At 40.2% G+C, this 21,327-nt stretch overlaps 1 protein-coding gene across 2 annotated transcripts in view; it reads left to right on the top strand.

Annotated features, from left to right (window-relative positions):
• Positions 1-360: 360 nt before the first annotated feature.
• The window catches only part of LOC145527941 (cytosolic beta-glucosidase), a 125,047-nt gene continuing 104,080 nt past the window's right edge, over positions 361-21,327 (top strand). The window contains exon 1 of one of the 2 annotated variants that reach the window (XM_081546529.1): positions 361-518. In XM_081546529.1, the coding sequence (XP_081402655.1) occupies positions 461-518 (58 nt within the window). In that variant the 5' untranslated portion in view covers positions 361-460. The remainder of the gene's footprint in view (positions 519-21,327) is intronic. The other variant, XM_081546455.1, reaches the window with a different exon arrangement.

Genomic DNA, 21,327 nt, shown 5'->3' with positions numbered 1-21,327 from the left:
TGGGTAGCCTTTCCCTTCTCCAGGGGATCTTCCCCACCCAGGGATCAAACCCAGGTCTCTCGCATTGCAGGTGGATTCTTTACCAGCTGAGCCACAAGTGTTTACGTGACTTTTAAAAGCAATGTCCATGTATTTCATTAAAAGGGAAAAGATTAGAAGGACGGGTGCCCTGCAGGGACTAAGTCTGTGCCCAGGCTGGCCCAACTCTGTTAAGAATCAGGGAGTGTCCGGAGAAGAAACTATAGACACTCCCCCTGAACACAGTGATTGGCTTCCTATCAAGGCTCTGGCCATTCAAGCAGAGTCGTTTAATCAGGCTCCCTTCTTGTTTGCATATTCGCTCACGATCCGAGACTTCAGTCAGGGTGAGAGTTCACTTACTGTTTGCGCAGCTGCGGGACTCTGCCTGAAAGGTGCCGCTGCGTTGCCCAAGTGTCCGGGTCGGCTGTCTCTGAAACACATGGCTTTCCCTGCAGGATTTGGGTGGGGGGCAGCCACCTCAGCTTATCAAGTGGAAGGTAGGAGAAACTCCTTGCTCTTCTCTAGGGCTGGGCTGGATGCCTTCTCATGGATTCTGTATGTCTGCTGAAGAAGGTGGGGATGAGGCGGCAAAAAAAAAAAAAAAAAAAAGCACTGTGCTTGAGTGCTAAGTCGCTTCAGTCACGTCCGACTCTGTGCGACCCCATGGACTGTAGCCCGCCAGTCTCCTCTGTCCATGGGTATTCTCCAGGCAAGAATACTGGAGTGAGTTGCCAAGCCCTCCGCCAGAGGATCTTCCGAACTCAGGGATCGAACCTGCGTCTAGTAGGCCTCCTGCATTGGCAGGCGGGTTCTTACTACTGGCGCCACCTGGGAAGCCCCAGAAAAGCACTGAAGAGCCCATAATTGTATAAATGAAACTACCCCTTTTCTCACAGAAGAGGCTCGCTTCCCATGTCCCTTTCCTTAGGCACAAGGGTGGTGGTGGTGACGGGCTGAAGACCCAGCAACAGCTGTATTTTTGGTTGGTTTCAGCTTATCTGAGACATCAGTGTACATGGAGCGAATTGCTTTCATCATTTGTTTCTTGAACACATTGGCCATAACCTCCCTAAAAATGAAAACAGCTGCTCCTGATGGTTGGAAAATATTGACTAGGTACCTTCAAAGATTTCAAGAGACATCATTAAGGGATGTTCTTCAGTTGGGAGAGGTGCCCTGTTCTATTTCTATTGAGCACAACCCCCCCACCCCCACCCCATGCCCATTTCCTGGGTGGCTGAGCAGTAAAGGGGAGCAACTGTGAGAGGTCAAAGAGGATCCAGAATGAAGTTGGTCTCTGTTCACCTCAATGGAACTGCCAGGTAGAAGCCATCTTCCATGGGGACTCTGTGTTTTGACATGCATATGCTCTGCTGGCTCAGATGGTAAAGAATCATTGTGCAATGTGGGAGACCCAGCTTCGATCCCTAGGTTGGGAAGATCCCCTGGAGGAGAGCATGGCAACTGACTCCACTGTTCTTGCCTAGAGAATCCCATGGACAGAGGAGCCTGGCAGGGCTGCAGTCCATGGGGTCGCAAACAAGGGGACACGACTGAGCAATACTTTCATACTTTCATGCTCTGATACAAGGCATGCTCAAAAGGTCTGGGAATGTCCAGTTTAGCAAGATCCCACATCACTTTTCTCTCTCTCTGTAGTACCGTCTTCATCTTTTCCCAGATAATCTCCACTTGGTCAGTGTGGGTGACTTGACAGTGATAACCCTCCAGGAGTAAAAATGAGATATCACATTGGCTAGTTTCCTTTTCAGAAGAGAGTTCAGACAGAACTGAGAGGGGGTTGCAGAGTGCTGGAATGGGGTGAATAGAATCAGGTTCTAGAAGGAGCATAGCATGGAGACTACGAAATTAGGCTAGGGAGCCAGACTCCCTGGACCTGGGGTCCGTCTCTACCTTTTCCTAACTCTGTGTGACTTTGGGCAAGTTACTCATCTTCCCTGTGCCTTCTCATGTAAATGGGGATAATGATGGTATTATCAACATTATATTGTTGCTGTGAGGTTTAAATAAGATGATATATGTTAAATGCTGAATGATTAGTAAGTGATCCCTGAATGGTACTTATATTTAGATGGGGGTCAGTCACAAAGGGATTACTGAGAATGACTCACTTTAGAACTCTATAGTAAACTTGGCTGAAATATGCAATCAGTTATCCAGGAAAACACAGTGGGTTTCAGTACCCAGCTCTAGATCCTCCTCACTCAGGTGCCAGGGGTAAGTATACAGCTCCCTTCTGAGCTTCTCTCTTCACAGGGCTTCCACATGGCTAGACTTCTTCTGTCTACACCTGGCTTGCTGCTGCCTTACTGTAAGCTCTTTATTTGTGATCCCTAGCCTGTTATTGTGCTGTTCACTGTCTAATAACAGCTTTCAGAAGGGAAATTGATCTTCCCTTCTCTTTCTGTCAATGCACAGATTGACAGACCTTTTGTATGTCTGCTTTCTTTTCTTTTCATACTGTTCATGGTGATCTGCCTTTGAGAAACCTATATGCAGGTCAGGAAGCAACAGTTAGAACTGGACATGGAACAACAGACTGGTTCCAAATAGGAAAAGGAGTACGTCAAGGCTGTATATTGTCACCCTGCTTATTTAACTTATATGCAGAGTACATCATGAGAAACGCTGGACTGGAAGAAGCACAAGCTGGAATCAAGATTGCCGGGAGAAATATCAATAACCTCAGATATCCAGATGACACCACCCTTATGACAGAAAGTGAAGAGAAACAAAAGAGCCTCTTGATCAAAGTGAAAGAGAAGAGTGAAAAAGTTGGCTTAAAGCTCAACATTCAGAAAACTAAGATCATGGCATTTGGTCCCATCACTCCATGGCAAATAGATGGGGAAACAGTGGAAACAGTGGCTAACTATTTTTTGGGGCTGCAAAATCACTGCAGATGGTGATTGCAGCCATGAAATTAAGAGATGCTTACTCCTTGGAAGGAAAGTTATGGCCAACCTAGACAGCATATTAAAAAGCAGAGACATTACTTTGTCCACAAAGGTCCGTCTAGTCAAGGCTATGGTTTTTCCAGTAGTCATGTATGGATGTGAGAGTTGGACTATAAAGAAAGCTGAGCACCAAAGAATTGATGCTTTTGAACTGTGGTACTGGAGAAGACTCTTGAGAGTCCGTTGGACTGCAAGAAGATCCAACCAGTCCATCCTAAAGGAGATCAGTCCTGGGTGTTCATTGGAAGGACTGATGTTGAAGCTGAAACTCCAATACTTTGGCCACCTGATGCGAAGAGCTGACTCATTTGAAAAGCCCCTAATGCTGGGAAGGATTGAGGGCAGGAGGAGAAGGGTATGACAGAGGATGAGATGGTTGGATGGCATCACCGACTCAATGGACATGAGTTTGGGTAAACTCCGGGAGTTGATGATGAACAGGGAGGCCTGGTGTGCTGTGGTTCATGGGGTCGCAAAGAGTAGGACACAACTGAGCGACTGAACTGACTGACTGACTTTCTTTTCTTACCTATCCTTTTATGCTGGGTTTGAATCCTAGCTCGAGCACTTACTAGCTGAGTGACTTTAGACAAATAACTTGTTTAAGTCTCAGGTTCCTTATTTGTAAAATTAAGAAAATGGTCATACCCACTCTGTAGGTTTGTTCTGAAAATTAAAGAGGTCTGCATGTATAACTGGAGCACAAGAATGCCTGGTGCATAGTATCCACTAAACAAAAATAACACTACTACTGCTACTAGTAATGATGATGAATGTTATTCTTTCTCCTGGTTTGATTCTGTCCCACTACATCATCTGCTCCATTTACTGGGAATGGTCCTTTCTTCTTTGGGCCCTAAATAAGAACACACTCTGTTCTTGCTCATTCTTGTCCAGTTACTGGGAGAGTTAATGTTTAGCTACCCCTTCCACCATTGTAGGGATCACACATGCAGGATGTCAACACGGGACTTTGTCAGATCAATGTGGCCTGGAATTTAAAAGCTGAAGTCACCTTGTCACTTTCTGATTTTGATAATCTTTGAACTTTTGAGTGTCCCTGGCCTCTGAAAGTTCACAGAGTCTTTGGAAGTCATGGACACTTAGCAAAACTGAGGACTGAACAGCAACTGTATTTGTTAAAAAAAAAATCTATCTTGGTCATTTATTCTAAAACATCATGATGTATCTTTTTACATTGATTTTCAAAACACATTGTCTGTGTAGGTATCTTTGTTTTCAGACACCCTCTCCTGAGTCTGGAGAGATAGCCATCATACTCCATGGCTCCCACCTTCCTCTACAGATCCATGCCCACCCCCACACAGAAATAGTGATATTTTGGCTCTGTTACTTGGAATGGAAGTCACTGTCAGGGTCTTTGCAAGTAGAGTGACCAGAAAGGGCAAAACAGGCCTTTTAGTCACTGCGCTTCCTAACGTACTATTTGATTGTGTATTTCACCAGACTCATGGCTCTTCCTTTTTTCTGTCCGTGTCCATGTCTCTTTCACCTTCATGTTGGCCACATCCTTGGCTATGGTTTTTGAGAAGAGTTTAATGTTTATTATACCAGAGTTGGCTTCATGGTGCCTAGAGCTTTTTGGGGGAAAGCACCATATAAATCTAATAAATAAATAATAAGTGATATAAGCAGGAGGAAAATTATGTGTTTTAGGTGAGTTGTAAAGAACACTGTAAAACCTGTAAAAATGTATTCGTTAGACAAAGTCGCAGGGAAGAAAATGAAGATAATCATGATTTGTACAGAAGTGAATCTCATGCAATATTTTAAAGCACGAAAAAATCCCCATGATTTTTAACCCTTTATGAAACTCTTTGCTTGTGTTTCTGGCTGCGGGGAACATGAGGCACACAACAGCAGATAGCTAAGTGCCATTGTTTACTTCCTTGGTAAGCCGCGGAGGGCCTATGAAAATAACTTTTAGGACCTGATTCTACAGCTCTTATGAGCTTGTAATTCCCAGTAATTTCAGGGAAGGCTCTAAAGGGGTGAATGTACTCTGCAAAAATCCCATGGGTCCTAAGTGAAGTCTAAAACTACTCCACTAAGGCCTCCTAGTGGAATCCAAGTTTGTGGTTTTTAAGGAGGCAAAGCCCTCAGTTTTATGAATGCGATTACCAACCCTCCATGATGCACTGGATATCAGTGTAATGTTTGGACTATGGTTTAACTTGGATTTTGACTTTATGTTGGCAGATATTGAGGCTGGCCTCAAAATTTGGCCTTCTATTTGCCCTGATGTATCAAAGATGGACTCCTATAGTTGAAAAACTTGGGGTTCTTTTGTGGTTACAAAAGTGGGAGAATGAACAAATTCTTTGGTTTTAGGTCCAGTTTTAAGTGATTCATTTTTTTTTTAAAACTAATCAATTTCTGGCTGCTCTGGGTCTTCATTGCTGTGAGCGGGCTTTCTCTAGTTACAGCAAGCTGAGCGGGGGCTACTCTCTAGTTTGCAGTGCGTGGGCTTTTCATTGCGGTGACTTCTCTTGTTGCAGAGCACGGGCTCTACGGTACAGGGGCTTCAGTAGTTGCTGCACACAGACTCAGTGGTTGCAGCTCTCGGACTCTAGAGTGGGAGCTCAATAGTTTTGAGGCACCAGCTTAGTTGTTCCCAGGCCTGTGGGATCTTCCTGGAGCAGGAATCAAACCCATGTTTCCTGCAATTCTTAAACACTGGGCCACCAGGGAAGGCCTGTAGTGATTCTATCCAGGCTGTTTCTTCTCTGTACCTTTGAAAAACTGAATTCAACCATACAATCTGAGCTAGGGATCCATTTTATCTACCTGCTGTAGATGTCAGCGCAGGCCCCATATTTCTTTAGACTGCTTCCTGTTTGCTTCCTCCACTCAACCAGTTTTGGCTGTGTATCTGGCTTCCTAATTTCTACTAAACTCCTTGGAGCAAACATTTCAGCTGGGGATTTGATCTTTTGGGTGCCCTTGGTAGTCTTCTGGTACAGTGTTCACCAAACTGATCTGCCCTTTGTATGAACCATCTAAGAAAGGAGTGGAAGCAGACTTAAAAGCATGGACATTTATAAAAAGGAGGAAGAGAGGTAAGAATTTATCTATGAAATTTCTCATAGCTTGAAGTTGAGGTGAGAGAAACCACCCTTATTTCTTTCCCCCAGTTTCAAATTTGAGATCCACAAAAACTCAGTAGTTGCCTCCATTTTTGATTGTACCATGAAATTATATAGGCATCATCGAACAAGTATGGGCTTTGGCTGGGATGGTATTCAGATATTCATCAGGTGATACACTGACCAATCAGATGCTAACTGTAAAAAAATTGGCATAGACTAGACTCGCACCTACATTGACTAATGAGAGGAAATTCCAACCATCAGCCGCTGGTATGGGACAGACTACTGTCAGCATCTTCATTGACCATTAAGAGTAGAGGCCAGCTGTCAAAAACTGACTTGACTACCCTGGCACTCACTTAACTAATCAGAGTGGGTACCAGCTGTAATCAACCACTCAGGCCACAATTTCATGTACTGATTGAATTTTAGCTTTAGGCTTATGAGTGGGACATATGAAGACTGTATCAGATTATTTGTGAACTGCTGCTGCTGCTGCTAGGTTGCTTCAGTCGTGTCCGACTCTGTGCGACCCCATAGACGGCAGCCCACCAGGCTCCCCCGTCCCTGGGATTCTCCAGGCAAGAGCACTGGAGTGGGTTGCCATTTCCTTCTCCAATGCATGAAGGTGAAAAGTGAAAGTGAAGTCGCTCAGTCGTGTCCGACTCTTAGCTACTCTATGGACTGCAGCCTACCAGGCTCCTCTGTCCATGGGATTTACCAGGCAAGAGTACTGGAGTGGGTTGCCATTGCCTTCTCCGATTTGTGAACTACTGGAGAGTTAAATCTCTTAATTTCTCCAAGCCTCAGATTTTTCACCTGCAAAATCCCTGATGCTCATCTCTCTTTTTAAATTAAATTTCACTGGGTAAGTATTGGAGAACTTTTTCTTACATTGTGTACTTCTCTAGATCTGGGTTGATTTCCCCAACTTTTTCTTTCAGATTACTAATTTGGGCATTAGCTTTGTTTATTCTATCTTTCAACCTCTCTTTGAAGTATTTAATTATGGCAAACATATTTTTAAGTTTTAGGAACACATTCTCATTCTTTGATTGTCTAGTTTCCAGGAAGTCATGTTTTGTTTTTTGGATATAGTCATTCTTTAAATCTTTTTAAGAATGCTAGTTTAAAAATTGTCTTTTTTTCCCTTTTTTGTATCACTTTGAAATCTTTGGGTTATTTGTTTATTTGGGTCCTCATCTTTCATGCTATTTGTCTTTGTCAAGTGGTTGGTGAACCTGGAATACCCATTTATGATTTTGAATGAAAGAATATATTGATATGAGTAACTGAGTTAGGCTTCCTTTGAAGTTACGTGGTTTTGTTGAACTGAAACAGTCCTGACTGTAAGAAGCAGGGTTCTGTGTAAGTGAGTGGGACCCATTGGTGGTCAGTCTACTCATAAAGTTCTATGTGTGTGAGGGAAGAAAGCGAACGTTTAGATCTCAGTAATTGCCAGATAATGAGGACTTTAAAAAAGAATGTTTTCGTTTGCCTTTTAAAAGTGTTTTTATCAAGTCTTTCTTTTTTCATCAGTTTAACTGAGGTATAATTGTCATACAGCACTGTATAAAGGGTACAGCTTAATGACTTGACTTACATATATTGTCAATTGATTACCACAATAAGTTTAGTTAACATCTCCTTTAGATACAAAAAAAAAGAAGAGTTTTTTTAAAATTTTGATTCAAATTTCTAGGATCTATTCTCTTAGCAATTTTCAAATATGGTATACAACAAAGTTTACTCTAGTCATCATGTTGTACATTACCTCCTCAGTACTAATTTATCTTATAACCAAAAGTTTCTACCTTCTGACCACTTTCATCCAGTTTCTCCTCCCCTCACCCCCCATCTCTGGAGGATATGGATCTGATTATTTTTTCTCTCTGAGTTGGTTTTTTTTTTTCTGTTTTCTTCGATTCCACTGTGAGATCATACCTTATTCATCTTTCTCTGTCTGATTGTTCACTTTTGACTTTTGTTTCCCATCTATACTACCTTTCAAGTTTATATTTAGATCTAGAGTTTATTCTGCCTTTCTAGACTGTCTCAGTACCCTTGATAGCAATCTTTCCCCATCACATATCTCACTTTTATTAAGCATATCTTGTAACTTTGAGGTGGGGTGAAGGCAGCACCAACTGCTCTGTTTGAAGGGTGGGAGAGGAACCAGTCAGGCTGGCAGCATGTTAGATAATCCTTTAGTTAATTACTCTGATGATTGCTCTGAGTCTGTTCTGCTCTCTGCAGTGGCTGACCGGTAGATTCTCTAGGGCAACCCCTCTTAATCCTTACCAGCCGTCTTGTGTGTGTGTGTCTCTGTGTGTGTGTGTGTGTCTGTGTCTGTGTGTGTTGCAATCCTTTGCTTTAGTTTCTCAGACAATTCCATTCTACTTACTTTCTGTTTGCCACAAATACTTTAGTCAATGCGGCATTCTTTAGGGGCTTTTTTGGTTTTCAGTTATGTCGTGGATTTTTTTTTTAAAAATTGGTTGTCATTTCAGTGGAGTTGTGAGAGGGAGAGGAATTAAATATGTCCATTTCACTCCCCATCTTGAACTGGAAGTCCTTATTAACATGCATTTATAGAACAAAAGTGTCTTATAAGCCACACAGTATTATTCAAAGTTTAGCAGGTGAATTCCCCCATTTTCTTCTTACCCTTATCCTCCTCCTCTCTATCACTAACACATCCAGGCTCTGGAAATTTTCTAGTCTTATGCTTTTTAGGAAGAGGATGAGATAACACGGAATTGATGGCATTTCAGGCAATGAGAGAAAGTGAAATATTGAGAGAGTGTGAGGAAAGCCATGGTGGAGGATGGGTGCTATGACCAAGAAAAGTGCCTGCCTCTGGGGTCAGCTGCTCTAAGCCATTCGTACTTTTCATCCTTTCTTACATCCCTTTATTCTGGACACAGATTCTCCATGTACCAAGTTTCCTGGTAACGAGTTGGCTTCATGGGCAGTGATGAAAGGTATCCGCTGCCATCGCTGTTGGTACATGTGGGGTATTTGCTGATAACAGTCTGCCTGCTTATGTATTCTTTTCTATCAGCAAAGTTCTTGATACCGAATGAATGCTTATCACATATGTTTAGGAAAAAGCATTTTTATCTGTATGATGGAATTACTACAAAATAATTGTAGAGCATTTAAAATATACAAACAAGCAAACAAATAAAAAATCAGCCAGAGAGGTGTCTTCAAATTTTGAGTACCTACTTCAGTCTCTTTGTATAACATTCACAGATTTTCATGCACTCATCCACTTTTGTTCATCCTAATAGGAACGTTCTATAGATGGTTTTGGTTTCTGTAAGATACTTAAAAATATCCTGATAGACTATAACACATTTGCCTCTTTTTCTCTCCTCTCTATCTTTCTATACACATGGATATTGCATAGAAAGCAAATGTGATATGTATATCTTTTTCAATTATGGTTTCCTCAGGGTATATGCCCAATAGTGGGATTGCTGGATCATATTGTAGTTTTATTCCTAATTTTTTCAGGAATCTCCATATTGTTCTCCACAGTGGCTGTATCAGTTTGCATTCCCACCGACAGTGCAAGAGGGTTCCCTTTTCTCCACACCTTCTTCAGCATTTACTGTTTGTATACTTTTTGATGGTGGCCATTCTGACTGGTGTGAGATGATACCTCATTGTAGTTTTGATGTGCATTTCTCTAATAATGAGTGATATTGAACATCTTTTCATGTGTTTATTAGCCATCTGTATGTCTTCTTTGGAGAAATGTCTGTTTAGGTCTTCTGCTTACTTTTTGATTGGGTTGTTTTTTTTGTTTTTCTGCTGTTGAACTGCATGAGCTGCTTGTATTGCAGAAACCATCACAATATTGTAATTATCCCCTAATTAAAAATAAAAAGAAGCAAAAAAAGAAAACAAAACAAATGTGAATCAATATGCATCTTTAAAGCTAAGAGAAAATTTGCTGTATCTCAGTAAATTTGCTACATCTTCTTTTTGGAGTAGACTTCTATATTGTGTCCTACATATCTGTACATAAATTAATTTGTCACCACCAAATTCATCAGTTAAGCTGGGACATTTGTTTATTTGGATGAATGTGTGCCAGCATCGTACTGAAAAAAGACTGTTCTTTCTTGGGCCTGCCCATCTGGCAGGGGTTGCTTTCCAGGTAAGTTCACTGGTGCAAAGCTTAAGTGATTCTTCAAGAATTATTGGGTCATCACATAGTATCCCAGACAGAAATATGGGACTCATGCTAGACTGTTCCTCTTACTCTTCTTTATTTAATCAATTATTTTTTTGTTCTATCTCTTCTAAACCCCTTGATTACACTCATCTTCTCCATTACTGCTTCCTTTCTTTTAGTTCCAGAACTCACCATCTTTTGTCTTAAATTCTTCTGGCCTCCCCTCTACTTTCCTGCAATCTCTCTAACACTCTGCTTCTAGCATTGTCTTTTAAAATTCTGACCACTTCATTCCATTTCTTTCTTTTTTTTTTTTTTTTTAATGATTTTTTTGATAAGAAAAGCTAAGTGGTCCTCAGTTTTTAGTTTTTACTGTTTTGCTGCCCTGTGCAGCATATAGGATCTTAGTTCCCCAGCCAGGGATCAAACCTGAGCCCCCTGCATCAGGAGTGTAGAGTCTTAACCACTAGACCTCCAGGGGAATCCCTCCATTTCTTGAGAGATAGCATGAGCTCTGAAATCAAACAGACCAAGTTTGAACTCCAACTTCACCTCTTACCAGTTGTGTGATCTTCGGAGACAACTAAGCTTTGTACCTCACTTCCTCATGTGTAAAATGGGAATAGTAGGGGTACCTGTCTTGTAAATATGTTTATGAACATCAGCTGTTTAGATTTGCACTGGGCAAACTGCATGTATTCAATAAAATTTAACAATTATTTAATTGTCTTCTTGCCTTCTACAGAACTATTTCTGAATCCGTGCATGGTTTAAAAAAAACAAAACAAAACTCGTTGTAATTTTACCTCTGACTACATCCCCAGTTTCATCTCTTGTTTCCTTTTCATTTGTATCTTATTCTTTGACCAAAATGAAGCACAAGTAATTCTTTAAATGTGCCATGACCTTCATGTACTGTTGCACGCACTGTTCCCTCTGCTTGAATGCATACCTGACTTCTGGCATGCGCAGAGACCAACAGAGGAAAAAGATCCAGGCTTCTTAACTTCCAGACTGGGTCTCCTTTCATACTGCAGCATACTGCCTCTTTTGCCTTCATCCTTTATGCTACTCATCTGAGTATATTATGGGAGCTTGGTAGAGATAGTAAGGAGCTGGGAGTGGGATATGGCAAAGGAAGCCTCCCAGAGAAGTTTTTAGTACCTATGACAATCTATTGTATTAACTCTTTGGAACAACATGGATAATATGTCTTTTTCCCTGAGAGCATTTGGACATAACTCCATGCTTTTAAGGATGCTTAATATCATGGGAGGGGCTTCTCTAGTGGCTCATTGGTAAAGAATCCGCCTGCAATGCAGAAGCTGCAGGAGACGCGGGTTCCATCCCTGGGTGGGGAAGATCCCCTGGAGGGGGACATGGCAACCCACTCCAGTATTCTTGCCTGGAGGATCCCATGGACAGAGGAGCCTGGTGGACAACAGTCCAAAGGGTCACAAAGAGTCAGACACGACTGAAGCAACTTAGCATACATGCACTATCATGAGAAATATTGATATGGATTGATATGATATTAACATGGCTATTACACTGAGTGCTAGTATTTCAGATGGCAAGGGAGCAGCTGCAGCCCTGTTAGTTTCCTTCTCCTCTGCTGTGTGGGGTGCTGCCTTGAGCTGAGCAGATCTGTATTGGCTTTGGATCTTTCTCAAGGTGCCTGCTCTTCCTTTCATTAGTGTGGATAATCAGAGTTTGACTGTAAATTATGCCTAGGCCAAGTGCAAGGGCTTTTAAAATTGTCTGCTGTTTTAGATTATCCAGGCCACTGATCCTCCTTCCTTAGCATGGATAATTGAGAGTGGACTGGGCTGAAGAGTACTAAGCAGAACCAGTTGACAAAATAAATGAGATTTTAAAAATCCTTTACATTTTAATAATAGAAAAAAAAAACAAGCTAGATTTTCTTCTCCTTTTTTTAAATCAAAAAGAGCCTATTTTATATTTTGAAACAGTAAATGTTGATATATTTGGCTTTAAGTTGATTCAAAATAGGAGAATATTTCCTATGATGCACCAGTTTAAAATGTATACTAATCATAATAGGTGCTTAATGGAGTTAGGGGAAAAATTGAAAATATAGGCAAGAGTTTGGATGGTTTCATATTCAATGTCAGATTCTCTTATAACCATGTTTATGTTTCAACTAGGTAGCAAGGTGTGGGTAGGAGTTACTTCGGATTCTGAAAAGCTCTCTCTTGAAAGTGGAGGCTGTAATTCTTTGTCCCTAATGAGCAGTAACCATGTGGAGAAAGGCATTTCATGAATGTTTGTGTAAGATTAACAGGATTCTGTTTTCTGGAAATATCTGATCTCATTTGCTTCTCATTTTCATCCTTTCATCTTTCCCCATGCATGTCCACATGCAGAGAGAAATGTATTTACATGTCACTTGACTGGGAATTTAGAGGACATGTTCGCAAAGGAACGGTGTTGTAAATAGGAATTGGTGTCACTGAATGCCCTTCAGGTGTGTAATGAGATGAATAGATTTTGGGGGTTGAACTGGGAATTTGAAATGTAATGTAAGAGGCAATGGTGAGTTTCTGGGGAGGTGACTCATAAAGATGGTTTTTGAAACATGACCCATTTTTATGTTGGGAATTGCCAAGCTAAGGCTAAAGACTCCCATAACACCCATGAATAATAATTTAAATGCAGGCTTTGAGACTTGGGGAAAAAAGTGCATTATTTACTCTAAAGACAATAATCTTCCTTTGGAGTTATTGTAGTCCATCATACAGATGCATACTGGGGGATCTTTGAAAGAGCAACATTTTCTCTTGATGATCCATTCCTTCATATATCTTACAAATTATTATCCAGGTTTGGGTGGCAGGCTCTGGTTAGGGATGCACGGCAGCCATTCTGCACCAGAGTGTAAGAGACTAAGACTCTTTCACAGAGTGAAATATTACAAAGGGCCTTTGGTCACTGTCTGTTGTGTTTGTGTGAAGAGCAAGACATGGGGATGGAGGTGCTGTATCCTCTGGTTCTTTTTTTAAAAAAACACAACACGATTATATTTTAATATACAAGCAAAATACAGATCACCATAGTAAATTACTGACAATAAAATACAGTATTTCATTTGCATTGCATGACAAACAGTTAACATCCTTAGCCATAAATGAGTTCTTAGAAACTAGTAACAAAGACGTTGATATACCAAGGGAAATGAAAAAAAAAACAACACAACAGAAGACATGAAATAACACAAGTGACTCGTAAGAGTTAAGCATATATAAAAATGACTGAGCTGAACAATAACAGAAGAAAAGCAATTTCTTTGTAATATCATATTACCAAAGATTAAAAATCTAACATTTGTACAGTTTTAGGAAACATACCCACTTAAACACTAGGGAATAAGATTGATGAAGTCGCATCTATGTAATAGGGGAAAATCTGGTTTGGACTCAAACTATATATTTTGGATATTCTTAGTCCTAGCAGTTACAATTCACTGGAATTATTTCAACAAACTAGTTGGCTAAATTTACAATGTACATATAAACCATGTTTACTGCATAGAAAATTTGTAACTAATACATAGACCTTCCCCCAGCCCCCCACCAAATCCTCTGATTCTTTGTGGTGGCAAGAGCCTGTCAAACGTAGGCACACAATACACTCTTGTGGCTCAACTGATTCAGTTCAGTTCAGTTCAGTCACTCAGTCGTGTCTGACTCTTTGTGACCCCATGAATCGCAGCACGCCAGGCCTCTTTGTCCATCACCAACTCCCGGAGTCTACCCAAACCCATGTCCATCGAGTCAGTGATGCCATCCAACCATCTCATCCTCTGTCGATCCCTTCTCCTCCCGCCCCCAATCCTACCCAGAATTAGGGTCTTTTCCAATGAGTCAACTCTTCACATGAGGTGGCCAAAGTGTTGGAGTTTCAGCTTCAACATCAGTCCTTCCAATGAACACCCAGGACTGATCTCCTTTAGGATGGATTGATTGGATCTCCTTGCAGTCCAAGGGATTCTCAAGAGTCTTCTCCAGCACCACAGTTCAAAAGCATCAATTCTGCGGCGCTCAGCTTTCTTCACTTTCCAACTCTCACATCCATACATGACCACTGGAAAAACCATAGCCTTGACTAGATGGACTTTTGTTGGCAAAGTAATGTCTCTGCTTTTAAATATGCTATGTAGGTTGGCCATAACCTTCCTTCTAAGGAGTAAGCATCTTTTAATTTCAAGACTGCAATCACCATCAGCAGTGATTTTAGAGCCCCCCAAAATAAAGTCTGACACTGTTTCCACTGTTTCCCCATCTATTTGCCATGAAGTGATGGGACCAGATGCCATGATCTTAGTTTTCTGAACGTTGAGCTTTAAGCCAACTTTTTCACTCTCCTCTTTCACTTGCATCAAGAGGCTCTTTAGTTCTTCTTCACTTTCTACCATAAGGGTGGTGTCATCTGCAACTGATTAGATGAAGGGAAAACAGAAGAGTTCTCAGCATAGAAACTATACAACTGGGCCAAACATCCTCTAGGGTCATGCTAGTACATGCTGTGTGGCTCAAAGAAGATCAGGTACAACTATACTAAGCCTACAATATGATTGACTTAGATGATGATTTTTCTCTTGGTTGTAGAGAAATTATGCAAGAAGATTCCAAAGAGGTCTATCTCCAGGTTGTACTTGGAGGGTTCCTGGGGATGAATTAGTAATTAAAGTAAATTGAATGAATATTTATTTGAATTACTACTGCATAGTTCTTCCTAGATGTTTGTTTACTGTGGGTACTAGAGTCTGGAGGTTTAAAAGGTCAGTAGAATGATCATTTGAATCCAAGATTCTAGTGAGATAAAGGGAAACACATGACTATGATATCATGTGACAACTCTAAAGTAGAAGAAACAAAAGGCTAATACTTTAGAATGTACGGGCATCACCTGAAGTTCTTGTTTCAAGATTTGGGGGCCTATACCAGGTTATTTAATAGTGATATTTATAGATGGGGCCCAGGAATTTATATTTTTTAAAAATAAATGCTCTGTGTGATTGTGTTGTGGATGGCTGAGGATTTGAGAAATTCTGCCATTAGGCTATGTTTTCTGATGACAGGGTGAATGGCAGAACCTAAAGCCAGAGGGGTAGGTAGGGCCTTGTCATGATGTACATGAGGTGCCAAGCTAAGGAGCTGGTGTCAGGATCTTGTGCTCTGGGTTCTTGGGACCCACAAAATATTAAGCACAGGAAGTGCTACAGTCAAGTCCATATACTAGAAGAGTTTTGACATCAGAGTGGAGGAGGAACTGAAGGAAGAAGACATGGAAGCAAAGGAACAGTTATTCCGCTATTGCAATAGATGAGGAAGATGATGACAAAGGCCTGAATTTGGGTAGAGGGGACAAAATGGAGAAAAAACCAGAAAGAGGCATCGTTGAGAGAGAGCCAAAAGGAAATATTTGTGAACATAATGTACCGAAAGTCACTCAGTCCTGTCCGACTCTTTGTGACCCCAAGGACTATACAGTCCGTGGAATTCTCCAGGCCAGAATACCGAAGTGAGTAGCCTTTCCCTTCTCCAGGAAATCTTCCCAACCCAGGGATCGAATCCAAGTCTCCCGCATTGCAGGTGATTCTTTACCAGCTGAGCCACAGGGAAGCCCAAGAATACTGGAGTGGGTAGCCTATCCCTTCTCCAGGGGATCTTCCTGACCCAGGAATTGAATCAGGGTCTCTTGCATTGCAGGCGGAGCTATCAGGGAAGCCCATGAATATAATGTACAGTGTGAAGGAAATAGAAGGAAGACTAAGGTGACTCCTGTGATAACAGTTTAGGTAACTTTCTGGCTGATAATTCTACGAATAGAAATACAATACACTGGAGAAGGAGAGGGATTGGAATTAGCTTGGTAGATATATAATTTGGTAGATTCAGTTTGGGTTTCAGTTTCCTTAAGGTATTTAAATGGAAATGCCTAGAAGTGACTGGAAATTCATATCTCCATTTTGGATTGGATCTGCTGGTAGTTATCAGTGTGTAGCTGATGGCTCAAGTCATAGAAGAAGAGAATCATTAAGATAGGGTTATAGGGGTAACAGAAAAGGAGCAGGTTGTAAAGTCTGGATTAAGTGCTGTAAAAGAATTCAAAAGATTCAGAAGAGCCCACAAGGATGTAGCGTTCTTCCAGAAGATGAGAATGATTAGAAAGAACTTGAGGCATCGTCTAGACCAGTGATTTTATAACAGTTTTTAATGCAGCAGAACTCGGTTTTCAAGGAAAATCTAACTTAGAACTTTAGTAAAACAGATCCAAATAGAGCATCTCTGGTTGAAGGGAAGAGAGGAAGAATGTATGCCTATCCACCCAGTGTTCCTTTCTTTACTGCTTCTTCCCCTCTTGGCAGCTCCTGACTCCTCTCCACGGAACAGGGCTTTTAAAACATCAATGTGCTTTCCTTATTTTACAGAGGCTGGGTGATGGATTACATGATCATTGTCATGAAACTCATTTGAAACTCATTTGTGACTGAGGGAGAACATTATGTGATAAAGCCCACAAGAAACTAAGCAGCAAAAGGCAGCATGGAACTTGGAGCCTGCCCAGTGATGAAGACAACGCAGGGTTTTAAGGAACAGATGAGGGGTGTGTGTGTGTGTGTGTGAACATTCTAAGTTGTAGCATTCCAGGAAGGAGTTGCAAAGGTGGTAGATTTGTGAGTCCAAGAAGACATTCAGGGATTCAGTTTCTTGCCCATTTAAGAGTCAGAGCTAAAGGTTTGCGCTGGATTGGAGAAACAAAGAGAGTCTTTCCAGTTTCTACAAAATTGAGGCAGTTGTCATGGATATTGCATTGCAATTATAGTCCAGACTCCATCCAAATTCTGGGAGAAGTGGAATTCTAATGATAAGATGAGCTAGAGAGTCAGTGAAGGGCAGCAGTGGTTTTCCTTTCATGTAAGACAGTCTTTGGGAAAGACAATTTAGTTGGGCGGTGAAATCTTGATGACTTGTCTTAAAATTCTATTTGCAAGACAAGTGTGCTTTCCTTATTACAATGCGTATTTATTTAAGAAGACCCTTTTGGAAGGTTACTGGTGAAACACCAGTTCATGGTGCCAACTGGCATTTGGTAGAAACTGTTTATAGCAACTGCAATCATTCTTTCACATGGAAACTCCAGAATACTCGGTATGAAGGGAGTTATTTTCAGGTACCAGTGGAAATCTGCCAAGACTGAAGACTGACCCAGTGATTCCTGGGAGACTTTGAGGAAATTCAATTAGTTTATGAGTCAAAGGAACCTCAAATTATTCTAGGTGGCATCTACCGCCATTGGAAATTCTTTTCTGGAATTGGCAACCTGCAACAAGCTCCAAGCTGGTCTCTCTTCTTAGTAAGACATTTATGGGATATAAATCCTCTTAAGTACATTTTATTGTACCAATTGTTTTGTTTGGAAAAAGCCTATTAGTTTTCTATTTAAAGCGGTCTATTTAATAGTGTCAATAAATTCTAAAGTTGGAGACTGGGTATTGTTATTTTGGATGTTCTAACAGTCTTGGTTGTCTAAGTTACTTGACCTTTGCTTGTTTGCTTGACCTTTGCTTTCATAACTTGGGTAAAATTCCTCCACTGCACAGAGTTGATACAGTGGTTCTACATATATGTGGTACAAATATGTATTTAATGATAAGATGGAAAATATGTTAATATGTTAACGGTATTTGAATAATTGGATCAGGTCTATGTAACCCAGTGAAGTAGATTAACAGTGAAAATTTTAGGTGAATCAGAAAGTTCAAGTGGAAATTCAATTTCTTATAAAAAAGACTTAACTTCTTACATTTATTAGTTTGAGTATAATTATAACTGTGTAATAACTATCCAGAAGAAAGGCTGGAAGATTGTACTGCAAAATTTTAATTCAGAGAAGTAATATAATGTAGTAGTAACTGGCAACAGTGCTTCTATACTCCACTAGCTTAGGAAAAACAAGAGTTCAAATTTAGTTTTCTTAAGAAATGTAGTCTCTGTTATTTAACCTTTTTAAGACTTACTTCCCTCAGGTGAGTAATATCTGTGTTTTGGAGGTTATTGGGAGTAATATGTGAAATAATTTAGGCAATTTCTTGGGCACAGGACCTGATATTTTTAAAATGGCTCACTAAATGTTGATAATCGTCATCATCATCTTCACTACCATCATGACTACCACAATCATCATCACCATCATCATCATCACCATCAGATGATGGGTTAGTCTGGGTCCTCCAAGACGCAGATGCCAGGATGGTATTGAACATGCAAGAAAATGATTAGGGGAAATGCCCTAGAGAGAAACTGGAGTGGGAGCCCAGAAAGTCTGGGATGCAGGAGTGAAGGAGTAAGGGAAGAAAGAGAGGAAGATTGTGTGAATCACTTAAACGTAAGTGCAGTTCAAAGAAAGTTCACCAGGATCTTTGGGAGTCCTTGATCCAAAGTAGCCTGTCAGAAGATTCCCACATCTTCTCTGCATGCCTGCTAAGTCACTTTAGTCGTGTCCAACTCTTTGCCACCCTTTGGACTGTAGCCCCCTGTCCATGGGGATTCTCCAGGTGAGAATACTAAAATGGGTTGCCATGCCCTCCTTCAGGGGATCTTCCCAACCCAGGGATGGAACTTGTGGCTCCTGCATTGCAGGTGGATTCTTTACCACTGAGCCACCAGGGAAGCCATCCCACATCTTCCAAGTCCAGAATTTTCTTAATAGCCTTTCCATGCTCATCACTGGCTGGGACCAACCTGGGAAAGAGTGCCTCAGTGCCAATTCCAGCACAGATGATGGATTTCAGAACTCAGTCCTTAGTCAATTATATTCCCTGAAGTTAGGGGTTTGTAAAATGTGTTCTTATGGTAGTCACAGTGGTGATTGATTTAAAAAATTTTCCCATTTTTTTGGTATTTTATTTTAAATATTTAGCCTGCATTACTTAACATTTGGGAGAAGAAGTGAAAAAGAATTTAAATTATTTCCTTTTGCCTGGGTAACCTGAACTCAGAGATTTGCCCAGATCTCACAGTAATTCCCACCTTTTTACTTTGCCTGACTATTTTGGTACAGTTATGTTATTACTTCAACTGGATCTTTTCATGAAAATTTTTATTTTTGTGCTCCAACTTTAATTTCTGTTTAGAAAACTGATTTGATTAAAGAGTTAAAGTTTAAGTGTTTGTAACAGGATTCAATTAAAATAGGTCATTCTTGGGGCTCTGAAAATGGTAACTGGCCTTGGGCAAATTGGAAGAAAAGTTATAAAATTCGGTTGGATGCATCACAACATTTAACATATTTAAGGAGGATGTTTTTGCCTAATAGATTCAATTTAGAAATATTTAGTGTAGGTCATCAGCTTAAGCACCTAAAAAATGTGTTTATTTGTTTATTTTTCCTTTTAGTTATAGGTAGGAACAGGATATCAGGACTCTATAAAATAAACAATTTCTGATGGGACCTTGAAGAAAGTCAATTAGTTCCTGTGACTTTACCAGTAGGTTAAAAAGGAGATTGTAATATTGGTGAATAATGTGCTTAGAGATGTTTGCATAAAAGATGCTTTGTCATTGTAAAGTATTATTGAATATTTATGCTCTACCAGACTGAGCCAAATGGCCCAGAGGAAAAAACAGTCAGATTTATGTAAACCTTGTTCAGTGTCCCAGATACTTCAGGATGGGTGCTCTATATATGAATGAAGAAGTAAATGGTATAAACATTATTTTAAATTTTGAAAGTACATCAATATTATCCGGGGTGTTAGCCAATGTGCCTGACCTTTGACATTGAAATGAAATGTCTGTCTCCAGGTAACTATTTCAATCTCATAAATATTTTTAAAGCCAGAGAAATTGACAGCAAGTAATGTTTTCTTAGAATTTTGTGTCTGCAAATAAAGGTAAATTATATCTTTACCTAAAACTTACAAGAAATGATTGTCTCTCACCCACAGAGTTGCTCTGAGAATTCCCAGACTGAAATTGCATATCTTGTACTTCTTTTCTTTCCTTTCCTTTAAAAAATGTTGTACTCATTGTCTGCACTATAGATTTCTATCACTTTATTGTGATAAATTTGAGCCTCAAAGAAAAAAAAAAAAATTAGCCGTAAACACTGCCCAAGGACTTAATGGATCTTACTGAGCTAGCAATGCAGATGTATTGGGACATAAATAGGTAATAGGAGATAAGAGGCACAGAAGCAATTTGTTTGGATTGGGTCACTGCTTAATCCAAATGGGTTCAGCACAAGAATTCATGAAACGTGACAGTGGGCCAAAAGGAACTTGCTGTGACATTTGAGACTCCCCTACCTTTCCTAATTAACCATTTCAAGTATAACAAAACTTAGATCACATAAAGATTTAGTAAGACTCACCAGTACCAAGTATAGACCTGTCTGTGGGGGATGAATGGTTTTACTCATCTCAGGCAATGGACTATAACTCAATCATACCTCAAGCTGGGCTTTTAATTTCTATGATACATTGACTCCGAACAGCATTTTTCTAAAAGACAGAAACCATAGCAGAGTTACCTTATGACATAGTCTGTCATTAAATGCATCTGAATATATATTGCATGGATCTAAATATACCTTTGCAAGTTTAATGAGATATTTGAAAACATAAAAATCACCTGTAGAAAGAGCTTCCTAGGATGGGAATGATAATAATAATAATAGATGCCTTTTAAAAATAACTGTTATTTGTCACCATGCCAGACATTTTGCATGTTTCCTATATAATCAATCGCTTTTTAAAGATGAGGACACAGATTCAAAGAACTGAATTGTCCAGGGTAAATTATTATGTGGGAATTTGATAATTTTTTTAAAAAAATGTAGACAGAAAATAATGAACCCACATTCCTATTTAGACAGATTGTCAGGAATTCTTGCCTCATGTGTTTGCGGGCTTGGCATTCTTTAGGTGGTACTATCAGGATATGATCTACCTCTCTTTGGGTTAAGCTCTCCAAGTCTACGTACCTCCAGCTCTTCTCTCTTC

Source organism: Giraffa tippelskirchi, chromosome 1, assembly GCF_054371585.1.
Source record: "Giraffa tippelskirchi isolate mGirTip1 chromosome 1, T2T-mGirTip1v1.2.pri, whole genome shotgun sequence".
Taxonomy (NCBI): Eukaryota; Metazoa; Chordata; class Mammalia; order Artiodactyla; family Giraffidae; genus Giraffa; species Giraffa tippelskirchi.
This window is presented reverse-complemented; position numbering and strand designations above follow the sequence as displayed.